General features: G+C 46.0%; 2 protein-coding genes across 6 annotated transcripts in view; one reads left to right on the plus strand and one right to left on the minus strand.

Annotated features, from left to right (window-relative positions):
* Nucleotides 1-182: 182 nt before the first annotated feature.
* Nucleotides 183-17,906, plus strand: NAGPA (N-acetylglucosamine-1-phosphodiester alpha-N-acetylglucosaminidase). 4 transcript variants are annotated; one of them, XM_061599991.1, is made up of 10 exons: nt 183-402; nt 2,908-3,393; nt 6,827-6,966; nt 8,300-8,408; nt 8,648-8,776; nt 10,155-10,387; nt 11,422-11,469; nt 14,355-14,480; nt 15,287-15,311; nt 16,115-17,906. In XM_061599991.1, the coding sequence occupies exons 1-10, from the start codon at nt 278-280 to the stop codon at nt 16,320-16,322; spliced, it is 1,629 nt and encodes a 542-aa protein (XP_061455975.1). In that variant the 5' UTR covers nt 183-277; the 3' UTR covers nt 16,323-17,906. The 4 variants fall into 4 exon arrangements, with proteins under 4 accessions (XP_061455975.1, XP_061455976.1, XP_061455978.1 ...); XM_061599992.1 differs by having other exon boundaries at nt 10,155-10,363; XM_061599994.1 differs by lacking the exons at nt 15,287-15,311; nt 16,115-17,906 and adding an exon at nt 12,694-12,740 and having other exon boundaries at nt 14,355-14,416.
* A 2,014-nt stretch (nt 17,907-19,920) lies between these two features.
* The window catches only part of WDR90 (WD repeat domain 90), a 48,454-nt gene continuing 46,269 nt past the window's right edge, over nt 19,921-22,105 (minus strand). For both annotated transcript variants that reach the window (XM_061599804.1, XM_061599805.1), the window contains one exon: nt 19,921-21,729. In XM_061599804.1, coding sequence (XP_061455788.1) covers nt 21,572-21,729 — 158 coding nt within the window. In that variant the 3' untranslated portion in view covers nt 19,921-21,571. The remainder of the gene's footprint in view (nt 21,730-22,105) is intronic.

Raw genomic sequence — 22,105 nt, forward strand, 5'->3', positions numbered from 1 at the left:
GTTTTAAGTATGCTTTAGGTTGGAATCCTGCATGGAGCAGGGGCTGGACTAGATGGCCTTATTGCACCCTTCCAACTCTACTGTTCTGTTATTCTTATTCTTGATAACAATAATACCACCCTCATAATCTCAAGTGAGCAAGGCCTGCAACTCCGCCAGTTGTCCACTAGAGGGAGCAGTGAAACCACCCGTTCCTGTCCTTCCCTCGTTCCTGGCCCGCCGCGTTTGAGCTTCCCTCACGTGACGGCTGATCATGTGACCCTGTTGCAGGCTCAACATGGCGGCCTCCATACAGCGCCTACTGCATGCAGCCATCGAGATGCAGAGAGCGGCAGCCCCGGCTGTTTTCTCCTTGGTGTTTTTCCGCTGCTTGCTGACGGCTCAGGCCAACGATGTAGTCTGGTAAGTGTTCAAACTCAAGGTGTGGTGGTGGTCTTCCCACCTTTAACCGCCCTAGAGGCGTGATGGTAGTGACAGTCCCCAGGTCACTATCCCGCCCCCGCGCCAGTTTAGCTAATCTTTAGCTGTGTGTCTATTCATGAAGCAAAATGAGACGGTGGAATATCGAAGAGATAAAACGGATTGTCCCAGTGCTGGACAGAACAAATAAGACTCCTTGCAAGTAGAAAAGTAGCACAAATAAGACTCCTTGCAAGTAGAAAAGTAGCGCAGCAGGGAAAGGATTTTGGGCTACCGACGGGTTTTGTTGTTGTGGGGACTGGATTTGGCTATATATACATACACATTGTTGTAGGGAACTTTTTAAGTGTGGGAGAGAAGATGTGCCCCTCCTACCCCTGCAGTCTAAAGGCCTACTGTGCTCCTGCAGGACTCTCCCACCTTACTGTACTGCATTTGTAGATGAGGTCTTTCTCTGGGCTGTATGTGGGAAGGTATCCCATTTTACCACACATTCTTCCTTGTGACTTTAACTCATTCTGCTGTGGAACTATGAGTAGCCAGTTCTTTTAATGACTGTTTTGCATTGCTTTTAAATGTTTTCACTTTGCTGTACACAGCCCTGATGTTTTATGAGAGGGCGGCATAGAAATACTTTCATTAATAAACAAACAAACTTGATGATTTTGGTTGCAGTGGGGAGGGGTGAGGCCTTGCTTTTCTTTGTCCCTGGCCCTGTTCCACTTACTTTACTTTTATTTTACTTTACTTACTTGCAGTTGTCTGATGCACATAAATTGAGTGAGGAAACTTGAGACTGCTCAAATTCTGTCTTGGGCTGCATGAAAGGCACAAGCATGGGGCTGATTCTTTTTTAAGCCTCTCTTCACATGAAGCCACAGTGCACCCAGCTGTCTGCTTTGTGGAATGCATGAGAATCCTTAAGATTTAGTTCAGTGCAGAACTGCCTGCATACAGGTGCTCAGTCAGCAAGGTGTGTTTCCTCTTGCAAGCCAATCAGGCTAGCCTTGCCTGTCCCCCGCTTGATTTCCATCTGGTTTAGTGGCAGTTGGTTGCGGTCTCTGACTCAGAGTTTCTGGTTCGACCACTGCTCTTTTCCTCCAGGGCCTGTTTAGCTGGATGGAAATGACAGGTGTGGGAAAAGAGCAAACCTGCTGCTTTTATGACTTAACAAAGAGCAGATTAGAGTTGCTTCTGGTGAAATAGTGATGAGGTTGTATTCAGTGCTAGTCCTGCTCAGAGCAGATCCATTAACATAGATGAACTTAAGCATGTTCAGTTATTTATTTCAATGGGTCTACTCTGAGTAGGAGAAGCATTGGCTGCAGCTCTTGATTTTCACTTCTTGAGTGTAACTTAACGCCCAGTAGCAAATGTAGTAGCCTCTAGGTTAGATTACTGCAATGCGTTATATATGGGGCTGCCTTTGAAGACAGCTTGGAAACTAGAGACTGCCTGAACCCTTATATCCCAGCTTGATCACTGAGATCATCTGCAGGAGCATCGTTGGTGAGGCTTCTCTGACAACAAGAAATCGAGCCATTATTGTTCTTTCACCCAGTCCCTTGGACTGCTCTGCCAGTAGAGATTCTGCAGGCACCTTCTGTTCTGAAACTTTTCTGTGTCACCAGGCTTATGCGGGCAGTTGAGATAATATCTTTCTGCAATAGTTAGTTCATTGATTTCTGATTTTAAATTATATATGGCGTTATCATGTTTCTATATGTTGTAAACCACATTGTGGGGGAGGGTTATGAATAACAGTATATAAATATTTTTTAAATTAATAAATAAATTCAGCAGCCAGATTGGGACTAAAAGGTCTGAACATATTACACCAATTCTGGCCTGCCTGCACCGGCTACAGACTAGTTTCTGGGCTCAATTCAAAGTGCTGGCTTTGACCTTTAAATCTCTATATGGCTCAAGGACTGCCTCTCCCCATATAAAGTAGCCTGAACCCTGCAGTCTTCCGAAGCCCTTCTCCGTGTGCCCCACCCAAGGGAGGTGCAGAGGGTGGCCACATGAGATCAGGCCTTTTCAGTGGTGGCTCCCCAGCTGTTGAATGATTCCCAGGAAGACCTGCCTGGTACCATCTAAAAACACCAGGCTAAGATTCCTTTGTTTACTCAGGCCTTTGGTAATGAAGTTGCCTACTATGGTGGTGCTTGTCTTTTATTGGGGTGAGTGAGACTTGTCCTTAATATGTTACTGGATGAGCTTTTTATATATATTGTATTGCTCATTGTCTTTAATTTGTCTGGTTTTAAATTACTTTTACATGTTGTATTTTATCTTGTCAAGTTGCTCTGAGATGTTTTCTTTGTATGATGCGTCTGATGAATGTAAATAATAATTAAGACCCTGTTTGTTATGCTTTCCTTATGACTGAACTGTCAGGAGGGAGAGGCAAAATAGCTCTTAAGTAGTGAAAGTGAAGTAAGACCAAAACCGTATTATCCATGTTTGAAACTTGCTAACTTCCAGGAATTCATTAGACGATGATCTCTTGCTACCGTATCCTCCTTCCCAACATGGTCCACAGCATCACCATTTGTCCATCCGAGATTGCCAAGCTCTCCAGCACGGCAACGCGACTCATGAATCTTGGCCCAGCGACAACAGCAGCATCACTCCGGGGGCCATCACGCATATCTTCATTTCTGATGTCCCGCATCAGGGCCAAAATCGTCGGCACGTCTATGGTCATCTCACCACAGTGAGCAACCCTCTGAGGACTTTCTCTGTGTTGGTGCCTGGAGGGCAGGGAGGCTGCCGTAACCGCAGCCGAATGACGGTGGAAGCAACCGCAAGGCGTGGCAAGTGCCTCGTGGCCCAGAATGGTGGGTTCTTTAACATGGATACAGGAGAGTGCATTGGGAACGTTGTGAGCGATGGGCAGCTGGTGCAGACCTCCGGAGGGATTCTGAATGCTCAGTTTGGCATCCGGAAAGATGGCACCCTGGTCTTTGGGTAAGGTCTTGCCCCTTCTCTAAACTCTTCCTTTTAAACCAGGCGTGGCCAGCTGGATATCGTAGGGCAGGCGTGAGGAACATGTGGTCCACCAGATGTTGCTGAACTACGGCTCCCATGAACCCCAGCGAGCATGGCCAGTGGCTAGGGTTGATGGGAGTTGTAATTCAGTGACATCTGGAGGGCCAAAGGTTCCCCACACCTGAAACAGGAACATAATTTTATTTATTTATTTATTAAATTTATTAGTCGCCCATCTGGCTGGCTGTCCAGCCACTCTGGACGACGTACAAAATAAAAACATACAAATACATTAAAACATTAAAAATCTCAACAATAATAATAAAACCTAACCCACCCCAAAAGCCTGCCTGAAGAGCCAGGTGTTCAAGGCCTGGTGGAAGCTCATCATAGAGGGGACATGGCGAAGTTCATTTGGGAGGGAATTCCACAAAGTGGGGGTCACAATTGAAAAGCCCTCTCCTTAGTTCTCACCAGTCTAGCTGTTTTAACTGGTGGGATAGAGAGAAGGCCTTTTGAGGCTGATACCGTGCCCCCTATGCCTAACCTCTTCAGGCGGTCCAGAAAGATACCGTGGTCAATGGTATCAAAAGCTGCTGAGAGATCCAGGAGGACAAGGAAGGTGCATTTGCCCCTATCCAACGCCCTCCTCATGTCATCCACCAAGGCGACCAAGGCCGTTTCAATCCCATGTCCAGGCCTGAAGCCTGATTGAAATGGATCCAGATAATCCACTTCCTCCAAATGCATTTGCAACTGCTTCGCCACCACCTGCTCAACCGCCTTGCCCAGGAATGGCAGATTTGAGACTGGGCAAAAGTTGTTCAGATCTTGGGGATCCAAGGAGGGCTTCTTTAGAATTGGTTTTATTACTGCCTCCTTGAGAGCTGATGGCATTACTCCCTCTTCCAGGGACATATTTACCACCACCTTGATCCCCTCGCCCAATCTGTCCTTGCAGCTCCTAATGAGCCACGACGGGCAAGGGTCGAGTAAGCAAGTGGCTGGCTTTAAGGTTGAAAGCACCTTGTCCACTTCATCAGACGGAAGAAGCTGGAACCGATCCCACACCACTAGAATCCCTAGACTGCCCTTTGGGCCCAACCTCCAGTACATGCAGTTAACAACCTTGGTCTCATGGAGTGGAGGCCTGGTGAGAACCAGGGACTTTTGGTAAATAACCGCCACTCCCACTCCCCGACTACCGACCCTCGGCTGCTGTGCATACAAGAACCCAGCTGGACACATGGCCGCGAGGATAGGAGCAGTGGCCTCGTCCAGCCAGGTTTCCGTAATACATGCCAGGTCCGCGCCCTCATCCGATATCATATCATGGATGTTTTTTGGGCAACAGACCTGGCATTGCACAGCAGCAATCGAAGGCCAGGGTATGGAGTCAAGCATCCCCCAGCTGTCTTTCGGCTCTGGACAGGCACGGAACGGGACAGATATTACACATCTCTAAGAATCTAGGAAGCTGCCTTCTACTGAGTCAGACCACTGGCCCATTTAGCTCAGTACAGTCTACACTGACCGGCAGCAGCCCTAGCTGGAGATGACATCAGGAGTTGAACCTGGGATTGCCTGTGTGCCAAGCAGACGCTCTACCATCGAATGATGGCCCTTCCCATAGGGTCAAATGAAGCAATTTTCTTCTGACTGGTGGCGGCTCATAGAATCGTAGACTTGGAAGGGACCTTAAAGGTCATCTAGACCAGCCCCCATGCTCAGTATTGGATTTGCGGTGCAGAGTGCAAGTACAGTATCCCTGACAGGTAGTTGTCCAGCTTCTGCTTAACTACCTGCATCATAGGAGAGCCCGCTAGCTTCCGGTTCCACTAGGAAACAGCCCTTGCCCTCGGGAAGCGTCTCCTAATGTCTAGCTGAAATCTGCTTCCTGGCAATGTCCACCGCCTTGGTTCTAGTCTGTCCTTTGGAGCAATAGAGAACAGGTCTGCTCTGCCTTGTATGCAGCATCTTTTCAGATACTCGAGGACTGCTATCTCCTCTGCCTCTTTCTTCATAGCACACAACCAAAATAGCAACAGCAGCAGTATTTTCAAGCTTGTAAGGAATATAGCGTCTCCACATGTGACTGCTGCGTTTCTGGCTTTGGGGTTTGCTTGTAAATGTCCGTGCCTGTGTTTTCATTTCTTTGTTTTATTTAACAGGATGTATATAATCTCTCAATCCATTTGCACAAACTGCTATATAAAATATTCATTAACAATGATTTTTTTTTTAACAAAAAAAATTATCAAAAGAAGAATAAAATCAGGGGGTTTAGAAGCAAATATGCCAGGTAAAATTGCACGGCTGTGTAAGCTTCCCGAAACAAAAGTTTTTTTATGGGGCCCCAAAATAATAAAGCAAAGGCACTTTCCTAAAATCAGTGGATGGGGAGTTCCAGAGAGTAAGTGCTGCCATGCTGAATTCCTTGCATGTGCGGAACAAGCATAATGTAGTACTTGTACAAGCAGGCGCATATGGAACAAAGCAATCCTTCAGGTAGAGATGTGAAGGCCTGGAAACAAACTAAGAAATTAAGGAAAAAAACCTATTTTTTTCCAGGAAAAAAGATGGAAGAATCCTGGGATGTGGGTTTGTTTGTTTTTTTCCATTTTTTACAGTTTTTTTCCCCAGACCTTCACATTTTTACCTTCAAGTAAGCTGGTCCCAAGCTGCTGATAGCTTTATATATTAATAGTAACACCCTGAATCGGGGCCACTAACAATGCCGATCTCTAAGCAGGACTGTAACATGCTGACAGTCGTGATGAAGGAAGCTGGCCTGTCAACAACATTGCAACAAGATTCATCTGCACGCTCCTTGTCCTCCTCCTCAGTTAGCAAGATGTCTTGGACTGACTGTGCGTTCCCACTGTTTCTGGCACAAGTTTCTATCCTGGTTCGGAAAGCATGAATGAATCGCCTGTCAAGCTGCATCTTGAAATTATTCTGTGCAACTTGCTTGAAGGACAATGACTACCAAATCCTCCTGGCTGATCAGCATGCTCTCAAGTCAAGAATATACATGTTTTGTATTAACTACACATTTTTAAAAACCTAAGCCACAGTTCAACTGTTGAGAAAAGTATCTTTTAGCAGTCCTAATTAATCCTACTAGTAGAAATGACTGCTCAGGGAGCATCTGCCCTTGGAAATGCTGCATTTTTCCCTCTACTAGTAATATCACCACTTTTATCCAGCGCAAGAATGTTTTTGAAAGTCAAAGGTTACCTCTGTCTTTTTAGCAAACTGTGTCTTCATAGGTGGACCCTCCCAGAGTGCTGGGCCCCTGGCAGCTGCCCAAACATGCTGGGTGCTGGCACCAGCCCTATATGAACCTAAATCCAATACTTCCAAATGTCTCTTCCTCCAGATAACGTGACTCCTTTGCTGTTTCTTCCAGCTACCTCTCTGAGGAGGAAGTGTTGGCTAAGGAGAATCCCTTTGTGCAGCTTCTGAGTGGAGTGGGCTGGCTCTTGCGAGATGGGGAAGTGTATGTAAATCAGAGTCAGGCTGTGGAATGCAGTGAGACGCAGGAAACAGGTAAGGGTCTCAGAGCCACAATCTCCACTACAGGCATTAGAACTGTAAATGGAAGCCCCTTTTTAATGATATGCAGCCTCTGCAGCAAGCAAGGCGCAAAGGTTTTCTTTGGACCAGATGGTGCACAGCTTCAAAAATTGTAGGATGAATCGTGGAAAATTAAAGAGAGATCATGCAAATGTGCATCAAGTGTGCAGGTTGCAGAATTCTGTGTTCCTGACTGCAGAACGTGATGCAAAAACCATGAGTAAAATATACCAGGGTAGCCAAGGGATGGAAGGCAGAGGAGCTGTGCAGTTCTGGCTGGGCAGAGAACATGCAGAGGCGGCTTTCATGTAATACTGGAGGTTGGAGGGAGCCAGAAGACCCTCTAATTTAATTTAATTTAATAACCTGGTCTCCTCCTGATTCTGCTGAGCTACATCTCCCATAACTCCTGCCCATTGGCCATGCTGGCTGGGGCTGATGGGGAGTTGGAGTCCAACAACATCTGGAGGGCACCAGGTGGGGAGCGGCTGCTCTGATCCAAGCTCCTGATGCAATGCAAGACAGACACAAACACACACAGACACACCCTGCAACTTGTGCAAATCCAACCACAATTGGAGAAAGCAGGTGTGGCGTTTGGCAAAGGGCTCCAGCTGTCTCGAGTAAGCAAGTCAGTTTGCGCGCTGCAGAAAAAGGCTAACCAAAGAAAATGACAACCTGCTTCAGTATCGCTCTCTGTTGCGGCAGGTCTGGGGAAGCTGTGGCCCTCCAGAGGTCATCAGGTATGGGCGGGGATGGTGGAGGTTGTATTCCACCAGCATCTGGAGGACGACAGCTTTCCCCGAACTTGCAGTATGACCTTGCTGAGGGGTGTGTGTTCCTGTTGTCTCCCTAGTTCATTGGATGGTCAGCAGGCAAGGAATGATAACGGAGCGCCTGTTCCGATCTGTCAGTAATGGGAGCTGTGCACAGGGCTGGGCAGTAAAAGGGCTCCAACAAAGGCTGGAGGTGAACTGATGCTTCAGGAGCCTCTTCCACCAGCCCATTGCTTTTCCATAGCCTCCCAATAGGGAGGGAATCGCCGAGTATTTCTTCCTTTGAGTTGGGAGCTCGAGGCCAGAGCCGTGATAGTGTCCAGCTTAAAGCAGACATTTTTTTAAAAAAAGTTGTATTCAACTAAGTTGGTCCTCCATATTAATGGGTCTACGCTAACGTCGAACATCAACGTGTATAGGGAGAAGTTTTGCTCAATGAAAACTCAAAACACAAAACGCTGGAGCAGAATGAGAAAAAAATAATCAGCTCTTTGTGATGGGTCTCTTTTCCCCCACCCCACTTCTGGTAGGGACCTTTGACAAGTTCATCAATACTGTGTCCGCCAGGACAGCTGTGGGCCATGACAGACAAGGGCGGCTGGTGCTGGCACACTTCGATGGGCAGACGGATTCGAGGGGGTAAGTCTGCGTGGTTCGTAAAGTCTTTCCTTGCAGTGGGACTGATAATCCGTGACTGGCTCGCATAGCTCTTGCCTCTCACGGCTGCTCCCTTCCCTTCAGCACCTGCAACCGGAGACGGCCGCCTCACTCTGCCTAATGATAGGGCCGGCCTTTTTCCCCCTTCTTCTCCTACGTGTGTCCCCCCCCCCCCAGTGCAAGGCAGCTTCTCATGGCTGTCCCCTTTACCCTTTGCACAGCCTCAGCCTTTGGGAAGTGGCTGATTTCCTGAAGGAGCAAGATGTTGTCAATGCCATCAACCTGGACGGCGGCGGGTCGGCTACCCTGGTCTTAAATGGAACCCTTGCCAGCTACCCCTCAGACCACTGGTAGGTGCTTTTCCCTGCTGGCTGGAAGAGAGCTCAATCCTGTACTGGGCGATGATGCAGAAAGCATCTCCTGTCATCTCCCTTCTGCTTCCGAAGCGGTCAGGCTGTGTGTGGGGTTTTTCGGCTCCTTGGTGGGAAGTTTTGCACCAGTGTTCGGAGGAGGCTGTTACAGCCAAGAAACATGAAAGATTGGGGACAGGCAGCAGCTCAGCGGCAGAGCATCTGCTTTCCCCCAGCTGCAGTCCTCGATGGCATCTCGACATACATATATATTTATGTATATGTTTCTGTATATGGATATTGTTTATGTATTTTGCTTTGTAAATTAATTGGATATGTTTTTTATTATACCTTGTGTATTCTATTGTAAACCACTTTGAGATCTTTTAAACAGCAAGCGGTCTATAAATGGAAATATAATAATAATCTCTAGGCAGGGCTGGGAGACAACCCTGCCTGAAGCCCTGGAGAGCTGCTGTCAGTCAGTGCAGACAGTACTGAGTTAGATGGGCCAATGGTCTGACTCTGTACAAGGCCGCTTCCTGGGCTCTTCAGGTTCCCATCGTGGGGTCAGGGCATACCCCAATATCGGAGAGGCGTCCTAGAGCTGAAGCCGTGTTGGGCGCTGCTTCTCCGTGGCGGGTTTAATAGCCATGGGAGGGGGTTGCTACAGCTGATCTGCGGAACCTCCCTGGGGCGCCTAGCCCTGTGGGGGAAGTGGCATCATTGAGGTTCTTGAAGGGCAGGGCTGGGGGTGGGATGGGGTGGGCTGTTTCTCAGATCACAGTGCTCCTGGAGAGATTCTCTAGAGCAGTGGTTCTTAACCTGGGGTGCACACACACTCGGGGGTGCGAGATACTTTTTCTAGGGGTGCGAGGTGTTGTTTTAAAAATTCATTTAAATAGAAGCAGAAAATGTAACTATAAAACCAAAGATTTTGGAATTAAAATAAAAAATGAACAGTATTTTCTGGGGATGCAAGAGCATATTTTGGAAATTCAAGGGGTGCTGGCAGCGGAAAAGGTTAAGAACTTATATACCGCCTCATAGCCAAAGCTCCCATTAAAAACAAGTATACAAATTTAAACCCTATCAAGTTAAAACCCATAAAAGCCAATGGAAAAGTTAAAACACATGCTGTTGAAATGCTGTTAAAATGCTAGTTCATTGGGACAGAGAGCGAGAGTGAAACAGGAAATAGCAATCAGAGGAGAAGAACACAGAGCCGATCAAAGATAGCAAACTTGTTTTCGTATGAACTTTTCCCTGCCGAAGGAACAATCCTTTGCCTCTGGTTTGATGACTCGCAATGAGGGCAAAGTGGCTTTTTTTTTCTTTTCCCCTCTCTGATCAGTATCTCGCTCTTCCCTCTTCCCAGCTCACCCAACCCGATGTGGCGCTGCCCTCGCTCGGTTTCGACTGTTGTGTGCGTCCATGAACCTGCTTGCCGGCCTCCTGACTGCCACGGGCACGGGCACTGTGTGCTTGGCGAATGCCAGTGCAATGGACCTTTCTGGAGAAGACCGGCCTGCGACGTCTTGGACTGCGGCCCTTCCAACTGCTCGCTGCAAGGGATATGCACAGAGAGTAAGGCTGCACACCTTTTCGGAGGTGTGTGTCAGGCAGAGCAGACTCCCAGCCTGCAGGTCGGGGCTGCCTGTAGACATGGAGCAGTAGAAGCACATTGCTAGGAGCAGTAGGCAGTACCCTTGACCTGGAGGCTGGCTATAGACCCGGGGCTTTATAAAGCACATCGCTAGTGTATACGTAGCAGGGGTGTGTGTGTGTCTGTCTTCAATCCTGCCTTGCTTGTTTTGTTTGTTTGTTTAAAGGCAGGCTGGACTCACGTGGCAGTTCTGATCTTGTTAGGAAGGCCGGCCCTGCCATTGGGCAGAGTGAGGCAGCAGCTATGTATATAGTATAGAAACAACAGTAGCAGCAATCCAGTTTCTCCTCCTGGCCCCCTAGCATATTCCCCTCTCCTTTGGAGGTCAGAGTTGTGTAGGCCCCCCTCCAGCCTGCCCTGTGCCCCCTAACTGGTGTGGATGCCCATAGATATGCTGGCGAGTGTTGTCCCGTTGCCAATGTTGAAGTTGGATTTGGCTGCCTTTCCAGTTGGCTTCTGTACATGGAACTTGGGGTGTGTGTGGGTGTGCCATCTTGTCCTTTGCCCTGGGCAGCAAAATTCTCTTTGGCCAGCCCTGTTTATAATTCTTGGCCTCCCAGCAGCCTTTGCAACAGGAAGAAGCTGATCAGAGGTAGTTTAGAAAGCTTTGCCGGGAATTTCTTGTGCCTCGCATGTAGGATTGTGGCTGTGTACATTTAAAGCACATGCCTTCCCCCAAAGAATCCTGGGAACTGCAGTTTGTTACAGGTGCTGGGAATTGCAGCTTTGGAGGGGTAAACTACAGTTCCCAGGATTATTTGAGAGAAGCCAGGTGCTTTAAATACACAGTGCATACACAGACTGTGTTTGCAGATGTCCTCTGCTCCTCCACTTTCTGGACATCCCATGTTCTGCCCTGAATCTCCTCCCTCACCTCCCTTGGCGGCTGTGATCCTGATCCCGCCACAAAACATACCTTCCTCTGCCCCACATCTCATCACTCAAAATTCACATTTGTCCTTTCTGTCTCTTATTGCAGCAGGATGTCTGTGCGACGCCGGTTGGATGGGCTCCAACTGCAGTGAAGGTAGCCGGTTTTCTCAGTTTAACAATCTTGGTGTTAGAGTGGTGTGTGTGTAATCTTTATTTATTTAATTTGCATGCCTGAGAGCTGGTTGGAAAAGTGAGGGCACCAACCTGTTGCTCTCCAAAGTTTTGGACTACAACTTCCATCAGCTCCAGCCAGCCGGGGACAAGGTATAAATTCCTCAAATGAAAAAAAAAATCTCACCCTTCAGCCTAAAAATAAGCTTGAATTGAAAGTATGATGTGGTTGGTTGATTGTTGGTTGTTTTCCTTGAGCTTTCTTGATCCGCTTTACCTGCCTTGTGTTTTTTTTTTTTTTTTACTTTGTGGATCGTTGCCACAAGCACCATTTGGTAGAAAAGTCAGGATCAAATTTAACTCTAATAAATCCATATTTCTCAGGGCAGCATACAACGTGATTGACTTACGATTTGGCTCTGCTGTGGGTGGGTGTTGGGGGGGCTGTGGGTGCCACATGATGGTGGTATTATAATAATTTGGCTGTTTTTTTCTGTGCAGGGGGCAGAGGAAGGGTGGAGCGCTCCACAGCTCCCCCCTCAGCCAGCTCACTCGCCTGCATGCAGTTCCTTGCCGTCTCTGGCTAGCAGGCTAGTGCTTAAATGCAAGGCTGTGGTAACTGAACATGTAACTCTTTATAGCAGGGTTAGCCAATGTGGTGCCCTCCAGACGTTGCAGGACTCCAGCTCCCCTCAGCCCCAGCCAGCATGGCCAATTTGCAGCATGATGGGAGTTGTAGCAGTACCTGGAGGGCACCGTGTTGCCTCTCCCTGCTTTATGGGGAAGAGCCGTAGCGCTGCGGCACAGCATCTCCTTTGCATCTCAGGTTCAGTCCTCAGCATCTCCAGGTAGGACTGGGAGAGACTCTTGTCTGAAATCCTGGACTTCCCAGGAGGATCCCTACGCCTGTGCAGCCTCTGAGACGAGCTCTCGTCTTGGATGAAACTTTTCCAGTTTAAATTCAGTCAGAAGGCTCTTTTCTGACTGGGAATAATTTCTTCCGGTTAAAGAAGAAACGTGAGATTTCCTACATAGCTTTGTTTTGATTGTTGGAGTCTGGAATTCGTCAGAATTGTCTGTCTTCCAGCAGCTCAGACAGAGCGAGGATTTTTATGCTAGCTCAGCTGGATAAGTGACCCGTTTTTTTTATACGGATTAACAGGCAAACATCCTCCTGTCTACATTCATCATTTTCTTATCTATACAGCTAAAGAGATTTGTCAAAGTAACAGCAATTGAGATAACCTAGGTGAGGTAAGACTTTCCTTTTTTTATTCACGGAACTAAGGGGGAAGAAAATATAAATAGCGTATCTTTTTTTTTATTGCAAAAAGCTGACATGGAAAATAGCATTCTAAAGATTAAACGGATGAGAGATTTCTGATTGAAAGAGATAAGACTGGGACTATTTTTCTTGATCTACTTTTTTTTTTCTTTTTGACGAATCTGCTCATTCTCTCTGCTACTAGCTATTTCGACGCTGTGAACTAAAGCCGTTCTTACACTTCTGGGCAGATAAGAGATAAGGGCTGTCTAGCGTGTGACGTTAGTTTGCTGGAAAGATTAACTCCTTTGTAACTGGTTAAAGAAATAAGCTGCTCTCTGTTTGGGACATTGAAAATTGAAGGAGTTTTGTTCCTTTGGTTTTAAGAATGACAATTAAGAAGATCATGGATGTACAAGAAGGGACTTTATCTCTAGACATGTTTCAGAAAATAATGAATGGGATTAACTCAATAAAACAAGAACTGAGAAATAATAGACAAGCGTGGAGAATTGAATTTCACGAAATGGGACAGGAGCTGAAAGAAACTCAGGACTCTATGAGAAAGGAGAATAAAGATAGATCTGGAAAACAAAAAAAGGATGGAAGAGAAATTAAAGGCAAGGTTCAAACTATGGAGATTGGCTTAATTATGGACATGAAAAAAGATTTGGATTTTCTGGCTGTGATGGATCCTGGAGACAAATATTATAGTTTGGAATTCAGCGCTGTCCTTGAAGGAATTGAAGAGATTGGAGATAAAGATATTATCGGTTCAAGAAAATTCTTGGACTGGAAGGATTTGATGGAACTTGAAATGGAGAAAGTTAACAGAATTAATCCCTGTTTTGTGTCAATGGAAAAACCTTCAAGAGATGTACTAGTGTATCATGTGGAAAAGAGGAACAGAGATGCGGCTTTGCAACAACACTTCAGTGATACATTTGGATTTGATGGTAAGAAAACATCTGTGATGGAGGAAATTCCTATCAGACTTTTATTGTATGACTATGACAGCAAGATTTTTGGGTGCGTAAAGATGGAAGATGGAAGATGGACCCAATATGGATAATGACAGAAGAGCGATTTAAAATTACTGGACTTAGTAGATTTGATGAGTTGGATTAATTGGCATGTTTATTTAGAAAAAAAATTGATTGACATATATCTCAAGGATTGGAAACTTCTCTTTGACTTTTTGTGGAAGATTAAAATGATATGATGTTAATGAGATTTGAAACCAACTAAGATAACCGTTGGAGGAAGGTGATTTTATAATCTATTAAGAGATAGGTTTGTTATATATTATAGATTTATAGCTGAACTATGACAAATCGGAAGTCAATATTCTTTCTTTTTTATATATATATATTTTTTTCTTTCTTTTTGTATTGTACTAGTTATTGATTTGTGTTGTTTTCTTTTGTATTGTTTTGGTTTTGAAAATTGGAATAAAAATTAATTGAAAAAAAAAAAATGAAATCCTGGAGAGCTGCTGCCAGTCAGTGTAGGCATTGCTGGGCAGCTTCCTTGCCACCCGAAGTTCTAATGCTTTGCGTGTGGCCCTTCTCTTTTCTCTGCCCATTTTTTCTCCTCTGTGATAGCGTGCCCTCGTGGTTCCTATGGTGATGGCTGCATTCAGAAGTGCCTTTGTCTCAGTGGTGCCGAGTGCGATCCTGTGCATGGTTCTTGCAACTGCCCAGCCGGCTTTCAGGGCACCCACTGTGAAGGTGAGATATCGTATTTATGTTACCCAAGCTATGGCGATGGCTGTGCTCAGATGCCTTCTTGCTAGGCGTATCGGCCTAGTGAAAACATCAGGACAGACGGTATGGCATGGGCTGACCTAGACTTGCAAAAGGAAATTGTACGGTATTATATTCAGGAATCGTTTTCAGCCTAAGGCCGTTCACACAAACACCCTTTTGGGCAGCCTTGCAGGGGCCACAGGGAAAAGTGGGCAGGTCACTCTGCTCCAATGACTTCAGCGGCGCTTAAGCGTTAACCTGAGTTACTGTTTCTGAACCTTTGAAGGGGAAGGTCCTTAGTTCAGTGGTCCAGCATCTGCTCGGCATGCCGAAGGGCCCTGCTTCAATCTCCAGGCAAAAGTGGAAGAGACTCTCTGTCTGAAACCCCTGAGAGATGCTGCTGGTCCGTAGAATCTGCACTGTAGACAAAGCTGGATGGACCCAGGGTCCAACTCAATATGTTTCCAATGAATGGTGGTCAAAGGTTAGCAGATTACAAAAAAATCAAGACAGTTGGACAGTGTTTATCCCTTGGGAAGACGTTGTCCTGAAACACGTCAGAATATCAAGGACATCAGAACATCTTTCCTTTTCTCTACAAAGTTGTCATCTGGCTTGAACAAATTGCCCCGTTCATCCCTTTTAGGTAGAAATCTAGCCTCTTGGTGTGACATGATCATTAAGCTTTGGTAGATTCATTCTAATCTGTTGCCGTTTAGCAGATCTGTCTTGTCCTTCATGCTTGTTAGCAAATAAGTGTCTAATTGCATTTCTTTCTCTCTCTCTAGATGGGCAGGTCCTTGGGTTAACAGTGTAAGTTGCGTGTTTTGTGTCTTTTGCTGCGTAGTTGCAAGTTCTGAATATTTTCTAGCCTTCTGTCATAGAGCTCATCCTAGAACTGTGGTCTGCATGTCTCCCCCAGGTCTACTTAGCACCATCTCTTGCTCAGTGAAGGGAGTCTAGGGCATTCACAACAGATGTCTGCCCAGCCTCATACATAAAAGGAGCCGTGCTCGATCAGGCAAGAGGTCCATCTTAGACCAGTATCCTGTTCTCACAGTGACCAGCTAGATGCCCCTGTGGGATGCTCAAAAGCTGGACCTGAGTGCAACAGCTTTCTCCCCACTTGTGATTCCCAGCAATTGACATTCAGAAGCATATTGGTTCCAACAGCAGAGGAAGAACATAGCCATTGATAGCCTTATTCTCCCCCGAGAATTTTTAAAATCTTTTTATTAAAGCCATCCAAGTTGGTGGCCGCCACAGCCTCTTGGGGCAGCAAATTCCATAGTATATCTGTGTGCCTCTTCTTTGAAGATCTCCAGCATGGGAGACCTCCTCAGCCCTCTAAGGAATTGGTTCCCTTGTTCAGCTGGTCTTACCACCAAGAAGTTTTTCCTAATGTTCAAGCAGAGTCTCTCCTCCTGTAGCTTGAGGCCATGAGATCTACCTTTGTCCTCTGGGAGAGACTAGTCTAGCAAGGCAATTACAAACACAAACTGAGAATCCTCTGTTTTATTTCTCAGTTTGCTGGACAGTGTGTAAAGGTATTATAAATATGCTTATTATTATTCCTATTTATCATTATTATTATTGTTGGTAATTTGTTTTTATAGGAAGGCCTGGATTATTATAGGAGTCTTGTCTTTGATGCTTTTCGCTAGCATCTTTTGCAACATAAAGTACTGCTGCTACACCTCTATGGGCCAACCGGCACGTAACGCTTATTTCGCCAGAGGTCCCCGAAAGCTGAACTCTTACAACTATGAGCTGTTAGACAGAACGAACAGTTTTCTGCCTACAGAGGGAGAGAATGATGACTGAACTGAGGACACCAGAGACCAAACGCAGACCCAGAGAGTTGACCTCCTTTTACGAGAGTGCGAGGGCTCCCTTCCATCGTTTTGGCGTGATGGCGCACTGTACCGGAATCTTCCAGAACACCACTTGTTCCTCCATGTAGAACTCAACTACCGCTCCTTTCACTGGCCTCGTCCAGGGTGTGGGGAACCTTTGTTTTCAGCCCAAGGGCCACATTCCCATTGGGACAACCTGCCGGGGGCCATATGCCAGTGGTGAACGAGGCCAGAGGCAGAAATGGGCAGCGGAATGAATGCAAGTTTTATCTTTTGCAAAGGCGGCCAGTTTCTACACACACCTGGTATCCTCCATCTAGGTAAACAAGATATATTTTTGGAGTGGAAGGACCCAATTGCAGCCAGGCAAAAAAACTCAAGGACGATATGAGGTAGGGCTGGAGAAGGGTGCAAGAGCTGGGGAGGGGGGGTGCTGTGTGAGGAGGGTTCCGAGGGCCAGATAAAGGTTTAGGGGGCCTCAACAACAAGAGTTTGCATGGACTCCCAACTCCTATCACTCCTAGCCATCATGGCCAATGATCAGGGATGATTGGAGTTGAAGCCCAGCAACAGTGGACGGGCCATGGATTCCTCACCTGTGATGTAATATAAGCAAAGCAGTGATAACACCTTGAAGATCAGGAAGGCCCTTTGGTATGTTTTGTCTTCCTTCCCTTGTGTAGTGACACACTGGAGACAAAATAGCTTTTCAAGACAAGCAACTGTTTACCCTCTTTGGTGTAACAGCCTTATGGAAGTGACAGCAGCCAGCTTGCCTGCCTTAAAAAAAACACAAATTAAACAATTGTATTGAAAGCTAATGAATTCTATACAATTCTTCCGCTCCCCAAGTGAAGACTGTGTGTCAAGTGGAGTGATGTTCCGCAGAGGAGCTAATTCCTCCCAAGCTGCGGCTGTAGCCTTCAGTCTGCTTTGTAAGGTACGTTCAGAAAACCCAACAGCCTGGTTTGCACGTAACATTAAGCCCTAGTTAAAAATTTAACTGGCTTGATGTGATTGAGCAGCGTGCTGGTAAATAGCACTCATTCTGTTCCTGTCTGTGACATGCAAGGGGGAGACAACTCATTTACCACTACGCGATGAGAAAGTGATAAAAAAAACACTTAGAAGGGAAGTGCTTTACTGTTGGGAATTGTCTTTCCAACTCTGGTTATCAGAGTATTATGATAGAATCGACTCATAGGCCTTAAGTACGATGCCATGATCTCATGGCAAGAGTTTTTCAGTAATATATTTTGTAAGATGTAGATTTACTATTGGGTTCGGGGGTGGGTGGGGATTGTCTTCTGGTAGTTTATTTTAAATCGGGATTTAATAAGCCTGCCTGAGCCAGAATACCTAAACCTCTTTTTTGGTACACTTTGCCTCTCCTTTTGTATTGAACACCAGAGACTTATTAGTGGCCAATGTGAACTCTTGTGCCACATTTTAAATTGTGTGTTTTGTTAGTTAAAAAAACAAATGACATTCATGATTGGTGCAGGGATATATGCCTTTTATACGGTATGCTTTTTACACAATAAATGAACATTTTTCCTCCTGCATTATGAATGTTGTCTTTTGATTAGTTGCAAGAATGTTCCAAGACCTGGGATCATTTCCATGTACATCCTCACAAATGCCTCATTGATTTTGCTGTCGTTTGGAAATGGTCACGCAGGTAACTTCTGTAAGTACTGAACCTAGTATAGAACTTAAGGTTACTATTGCTGATGCCAAAATGACTGTTGTCTGAGATGTTTGTACCTCCTTGCCAGAACTTGGTCAGGAGCTCTGCTCTTCTTTTGAGCCAATTTTGATTAAGGAGAATGCAACAGATATGCTTGCAGGAGCCTTCCTTGTCAAGATCAGATTAAAACAGTTAGGAAAGCCATTGCTGGAACTGATTGCTAGTGTATCAGAAAGGGTTCAGAGATGTAGAGCTCTGTTGAAAAAAATCTTGATTTGAAACAAGCATGGCAAGAACTCATGTTGGGGGGGGCCACACTTCTACTGAATTTGGGGAGGCCAAGCGCACAGCAAATGCAGAGGAATAACTGACTCCTGGATAATCACTGCCATTGGAGGAGGACAGTTTTCCTAGCAAAAACGACAACACAGGAAAAAAAGGCATAGAGAAGGCGGGGGAGAGAGAGAGAGAGACCACAAGGGCAATTTTGAAGCACCAATTGTGTGATTGGGCCTAATTCAGCAGGAAAGGGAGAGTTGCCCGCCACATTTTGACAACAGCGCCCACAGCCTGATAAAGGTTGGTGACCCCGCTCTGACATATAAGAACACTTTTATTTAAAATAATTTAACTTGATTTACAGTCTAATGGCATCAAGACACACAGCTGCGAGTTGTCTCATTTACCTTGTTTTTGACCCTTTCAAGATTTGCTTGCAAGGAGAGATGTGTTCGGTGCTGGAAGACTTCCATGGGTCGAGAATCTTACATTTTCAAATGGCTGCTGGATCTGTGAAACCAATTTCCACCTTAAATTGGAGGCATTTGTAAGGGCAGCTGTTAAAATTGCCTATAAACTCCTGAGTGCCTGTGCATGGCCGTAAAGGAGACTCTATCCCAGCTCTGCAAGCAATTTTTTTCTGACAGCGAGGACTATTTCTCCGTAATTGTCACTGTTGTTTGTCAGTGGATGCACAAATAACCACAAGCCATGTAGAAAAACTGCTCTAAGGCTCAACATCACCCTTTTTACCCTAAACCAGCAGTGGATGACTTTTGGCTCTTCCAGATGTCAGGGATTTGGGGAGATGTGGTCCAACATCATCTGTAGGGCCATGAGTTCACCCAGGCCAAGTTCTGAGTTGGCTTTTCAAACTGCATGAAAAGGCCTTTCCACAAATTTATCACCCAAGTATCCATTTGCCTGTAGGCTTGCTCGCCCAGCTAGGAACTCATGCACAGAAGCCTAGGACTGAGTGAGTTGTCTGAATTAGGGCTGCAAAAAAACCAAAACAACTGAACAACCTTTCTCCATTATTCTGTACTTTTGTCCAGCCTTCTACATGCACTGTGTATGTTGCCGTGACACATAATAAAAACAGCTTAAGAAGAAGAAGAAAAAAATACAAAGTAGACACCCGGGCTCAGATCTGTTCACGCAGCTGGGAAAGCTTGTCAGAGCAAAATTATCTTCAGTTGTTTCCAGAAAGTGCAGACTGGGTGCCTGTTGTATTTTGACAGGGATACTGTTCCTCAGAACAGGGACAGCTATACTAAAAAGCCCAGCTCTGAGTTAACTGTGCAGTGGGCTTGTCATATCTTTGGAACCTTTAGGAGAAGCTCTCCTGCAGATCACAGTGACCTAGTCCTGAGCTGTTGCCATTTCCAGAAGAAAAACGGTGCACACGCAGAAGTATTGTGGCTGCTCTTTCTCTCGCCCCTGTGGCTTTAAAAGAGATGTTGATGGCAGTAATTCAGAAGCAAGGCCAAGGAGGAGGAACCCATCCTGCACTCTGCACAACAGATTCCTTAAAGTTGATAAACAAAATGAGAAATTCACAAAGGTTCAAATACACAAAAAGTTACTTTATTTGGAATAAAAAATGAAAAACACCAGTGAATCAGCTTTTGCCTCCTTCAATCTTACTATAAATTACAAACAAAAACTATAGCTGTATGTTGTTATTACAGGCCAAGCTTAAGACAGAATTATTCCACTGCTGGTTTATGAGCAATTTTCCTTCTATCAGCTCTGTGCCTCAAAAGGAAACTAGTGCCTAGTCATCAGTGGATTCTAAAAGACATGAAATAGAACATAGTTTCAAAATTTGAAAATAAAACACTCTAAAATATTTCTGATAATATCCTTTAAAAATATTCTCTCTCTAAAAAAAGGGGGGGGGATTTGTGCTCATAAAATGTATGCTCAGTGATTGTCTACTGAACATGGTTATTTTTTCCTTTCTTGTGATTTTATATAATGTTATGCCACTGCTGCGATAATACAGCAAATGGGGGGGGGCGCTGGAATATCTTCTGGCTCTCATACCATCAACAGAAAATTGAGCAAAGACACAACCATAAAATCAAAACTTAGTACTAGCAAGGATGAATGAATCAGGAAAAAATATATTAAATGTACTCACACACACACACATTTGTAATGCTCAGAATCAAGGCATTCGCCGCAACTAACATGTAATAAAAATAGAACAAAATCTCTTTTTTCCCCACCATTGTGCAAGTGGCATTCCAGAAGAGCATCTAAATGACCATCATTTCCTGTTGCTCTTCTTCATGAGGGGTTGGGATACTTCTGTGGGACGGTCAACGGTGACAACCGCCTGTCCTTCAATCCCCAAGTAATCAGAGAAGCATGGAAATGATGGCATATGGGAGCCTGGTCCTGAATGGCTTGGCCAGTCAGTCCTGGAATCTTACTGTTTAGAAAAGGCGGCTGAGGATATCCCCTGCCTGTTTCAGAAGTGGCAGCAAAGCGCTGTTATCAGTTACCTGCATTTATGCCATTGCATCTGGGGGCTAGGGGTAAGAAGTGCAAGCCGTCCCCATGAAATCCAGGTAACACTCTGCAACTGCCTAAGAATCTCAGCCAGGGCTGGCTTCAGGATTTGGGGGTTCCCCAGACAAGAGATCACCAATAGGTCCCTTTGACGAGCAAGAGCTGGAGGAGGTGGAGCCACAAACAGAAGTAGTTTGTTTGTCCCAAATTTCAGGAGCTTTCATCAAGCTAGCTATCCTGCTGAGCTGAAAAAGGACACAAATGAGACTTTCGGAGAAAATACAGGGAAGAGATTCTTTGTATTTTCTGCCTCTTCCTCCCTCCCCACCCGCAAGTGGCAACTTGCAGGTAAGGGGCTTGGAAGCCAGAATGGCAAATAGGAGGGAAGATTTCTGCACCCAGTCCCTGCAGGTTCTGGCTGATCTCCATGCCGCTGGCCATTTCTACCTGGAATGACTGGAATGAAAGGTCATGGAGCTGCTCTGCCTGGCCCCAGCCTGACTGTTCCAACGTGGGCACCTGTGCCACTCCTGGGCACTGCCAAGAATCTGAGGTTTTGGCTGCTGAACTCGGAAACGGAGCTGGAGCTGGGGCATAGCAACCGGGTGGGATGGCGAGTTTTCAGTGCTGCAAGGCAGCAACCGCGTTTGCATCCTTCTGCCTGGCTCCAGGCCAGGGTAGCTTGCACAGCTGGTGGAGGTGGGGATGGAAATCACTGCTCTCTCGGTTCATCTGCCCTGGACCTCCCACATGAGGATCTCGTTATAGGAAGTGGTGAAGAGGCGTTTCCCAGACGGGGTAAACCGGCAGAGGCAAACCGCATCGTCGTGGCCCCTGTAATCTTCTTCTGTCTTCTTTGCGTGGTCCATCAGCCTCAGGATGCGCTCTGCGGGGCAGACAAAACCACAGGCTAAAAAATCCTCTCTCCTTTTGTAATCGGGACTGCCTGTACGCTGAGATTCTGCAGGAGCGCGGAATTCCACATTCAAGGCAAATAATAGGAAAATCGGCTGCATGAGAATCTCAGCCAGAGCGGACTTCAGGATTTGGGAGTTCCCTCCCAGACAAGAGATCAACGGTGGGTCCCCTTGATTGGCAAGAATTGGAGGGTGTGGAGTGGACACAAGTAAGAGGACATCCAGGAATCCTCTACCCCAATGACTCATGCAAGCAAGCGAAGCTACATGCCATGTAGAACATTGTTCTGAAGCCTTAATATATGGACCGGGGGGGGGGGGGAGTTCAACTGAGGGCAATAACAA

This window comes from Rhineura floridana, chromosome 17 (genome assembly GCF_030035675.1).
Source record: "Rhineura floridana isolate rRhiFlo1 chromosome 17, rRhiFlo1.hap2, whole genome shotgun sequence".
In the NCBI taxonomy this organism is placed as follows: Eukaryota; Metazoa; Chordata; class Lepidosauria; order Squamata; family Rhineuridae; genus Rhineura; species Rhineura floridana.